The 3198-nt window shown below is 34.2% G+C and overlaps 1 protein-coding gene across 1 annotated transcript in view; it reads left to right on the forward strand.

Annotated features, from left to right (window-relative positions):
• The window catches only part of SEMA3E (semaphorin 3E), a 222869-nt gene that overhangs the window by 196272 nt on the left and 23399 nt on the right, over positions 1-3198 (forward strand). The window contains exon 13 of the mRNA XM_006777144.2: positions 1837-1878. Coding sequence (XP_006777207.1) covers positions 1837-1878 — 42 coding nt within the window. The remainder of the gene's footprint in view (positions 1-1836; positions 1879-3198) is intronic.

The raw sequence follows: 3198 nt of genomic DNA on the forward strand, positions 1-3198 counted from the left end.
AATAGTAATGGAAAGATTAGACATGATAATACAATTGTATATATGCGCACGCACGTGCGCACACACACACACACACACACACACACATGCACGCAGAGTCAAGTCTCAATATTTGTGGCAGTTATATTCTTTAAAGAGACCGTAAACACTGAATTAGTAACTACTGATCATTGCTCCTAGGGAAATATTGATTAGGTTCCCATGAGTCTCCAGTCACAACTTTTTGTCAACTGATCAATATATAATTTTGTTTAAAGCCACCTTATTTAGTGTATACTGTTGATAAGTTAACACTGAGCCTGTGGCCCATAGCACTATAACTTATGCCTGAACAAAGTTAATTTAACACACGTATTTTCTCTATAAGGCACAACACAGCCTTTTGGAGATTAGGAACCCTAGAGAGCACTTCAGCTCTATGTTTAGGGGCCTTTTAAACATTGAAATCACCAACAGAAAGCACAAAAATGTGAAAAACGTGGCACCAAATAAACCATGAAAAGGACGCTTGTTTACAATTTGAGAGCTGAACCTAGAAGGCACTTGGATCAACCTCAGCTGGGACTGTGCACATTGGGCAACGCAAACTTTTTGCCTCGCTGCGTACACATGTCCATGACTGCAGAACACCACAAATATTGATATTGAGGTTACAAATAAGTTTTAGCAAGTAGGCAAATTTGCAGACACACAATCTATATGTAATGAAGAATGATTGGCTGTCTATGTATGTAATGAACATATACCAAAATATTTTATGGATGAAAAACAGTTCATTTCACCCTGGTTGTCTTGGAGGTTAGATTCCCCATAACTAAACCCGAACCTAAACATGCTTCTGTTTCAACCAGCTCAGCTATGCTATCGTTTATTTTTCATATTGGATCTCTATGTAAGAATTCATTTCACATTAGAGACCATAATGCTCATAGTAACAGCATCCACAACAGTATCGTGTTCATATTAAACCTTAAGAAATATTGTTGCCTGAATGCATGCATACATGCATTTAGGATTCTATAGTTTAAATTTTTTTAAAAATTGACACATGAAATTTTCTCTTTCATAACCTAATTCTTCTAAGGGAAATCATCCACAGAGTGAAACACACCTGCCAATTGCTTCCCCGCTTGCAGAATTGATCAGTTTTGGTATTCCTTAAAGACACTCTGGTCTTAATCACCATCCCTAGAATAACATATAGGCTCTCAAAGCTATGTTCTAGAACGTACTTTCACTGGTACAAGTCTAAAACATAGAGGTTATTCATCATGTTCAAAGTATTCTGGGTTCATTATTATTAACCACAATATCTCCAATTGAAAAGTATTTTGTTTAGGCTTGGGATAAGTCAATTTAAGTAGGTTTACATCTATAATTATGTGACATTATTCCATAATTTTTAATAATGTTTTGGGTTTATTAGCAATAACACTTATTCAAAGACATAATAACTTTTACTTTTAATGATTCAACTACTTTTATAAGAAAAAACACTCTGACTTGATTGTTCTATTTAAAGATACTTGAGGTTCCAAAGCATGAATAATATTCAAATGCAAATATAAAAAGTAAATTTCAGAACAAATTGTAAGCTGCTTAAATTATCCACTACTTTTCTCAGCTACATATCTGTCCCACTAGTTTAGAACAGGTTTTTAAATAGAAAGCTGTATTTTAATATTGTATTTGTATATCGATTTACTAAAATGAAAGCTATAGACTTCTTGGCATAGAACTACTCACATATTATATGAATTTAGGTGATTGATAACCATAGTAAGGTATGTTCCTATATTTCCTTTCTGAAAAAGGAAACTTTTTTTAATTTTTCAGGATCCAGTTCCTATTATTTCTATGGAGATTTCTTCAAAGAGAGTAAGTTGTGTGTGTGTGTGTGTGTGTGTGTGTGTGTGTGTGTGTTTTCTATGTTTGAGTTAAAGTCAAAGGATAAAGAGCTTATATCTGAACAAGTTATAGTTTTATTCTGAGAAAAATATATAGTGATTCACATGTAATATATTTTCTTCTTAGGAAGACTTGAATAGATTTGCATATACAATTACAAGACATTATTCTATAACTTCTCGCTAATGCTTTTTCAAAAATAATAGTAACACAAAAAGTTTGTGCAGTGAAACACAAACCTCCTTTCCATTTTTTAAAATATATCTTTATTGATTTCAGAAAGGAAGGGAGAGGAAGAGAGAGATAGAAACATCAATGATGAGAGAGAAATATTGATGGGTTGCCTCCTGCATGCCCCACACTGGGGATGGAGCCTGCAACCCAGCCATGCACCCTGACTAGAATGGAACCATGACCTCCTGGTTCATAGACTGATGCTCAACCACTGGACCACACAGTCCAGGCCCTCCCTTCCATTTCACTGATACTAGTTTCTGGTATAAATGTCTCATAAACAGTTGCATATATTCTTCAAACTTATTAGTAAAATAACCTTTTAGGTTTAGAAAAATGGGAACATGCAATGTTAATTGTTCTGCTACTTGCCCTTTTTATTTACCAACATATCTTTCAGTTTATTCCATGTCATTCTATGTAAGTCTACATCATTATATGTCGATGTACACTCTTGGTGGGAATGTAAATTAGTGAAGCTACTTTAGAAAAAAGTATGGAGGTTCTTGAAAAAATTAAAAATAGAGTTACCATATGTTTCAGTAATTCCACTTCTGGGTATATAACTGAAGAAAAGGAAAACACTATTTCAAAGGTATTTGCACTCCCCTGTTCACTGCAGCATTTTCTCCAATAGCCAAGACATGGAAACAACCAAAGTGTCCATCGAGGATGACTGGATAAAGAAAATGTGGTATACACTATGTGTTAGCATTTTAGAGAGTTCTGTCCATAAAAATATAATTCAGCCATAAAAGAAGAATATCCTGCCATTTGTAATAGCATAAATGGTCCTTGAGGGCATTATGCTAAGTGAAATAAGTCAGAAAAAGACGTGGATACCATATGAACTCACTTAGATGTGAAATTTAAAAAAAAAGAGCTTATAAGTACAGAGAACAGATTGATGGTTGCCAGAGGCATGGGGTGGGGGATGAGCAAAATGGGTGAAAGTGATCAAAAGGTATAAACCTCCAGTTATAAAATACCTAAGTCCTGGGGATATAATGTACAACATTGTGATTATAGTTAATAATGTATTGAATATTTGAAAGT

The sequence above is a fragment of the Myotis davidii genome, unplaced genomic scaffold, assembly GCF_000327345.1.
Source record: "Myotis davidii unplaced genomic scaffold, ASM32734v1 scaffold49, whole genome shotgun sequence".
Taxonomy (NCBI): Eukaryota; Metazoa; Chordata; class Mammalia; order Chiroptera; family Vespertilionidae; genus Myotis; species Myotis davidii.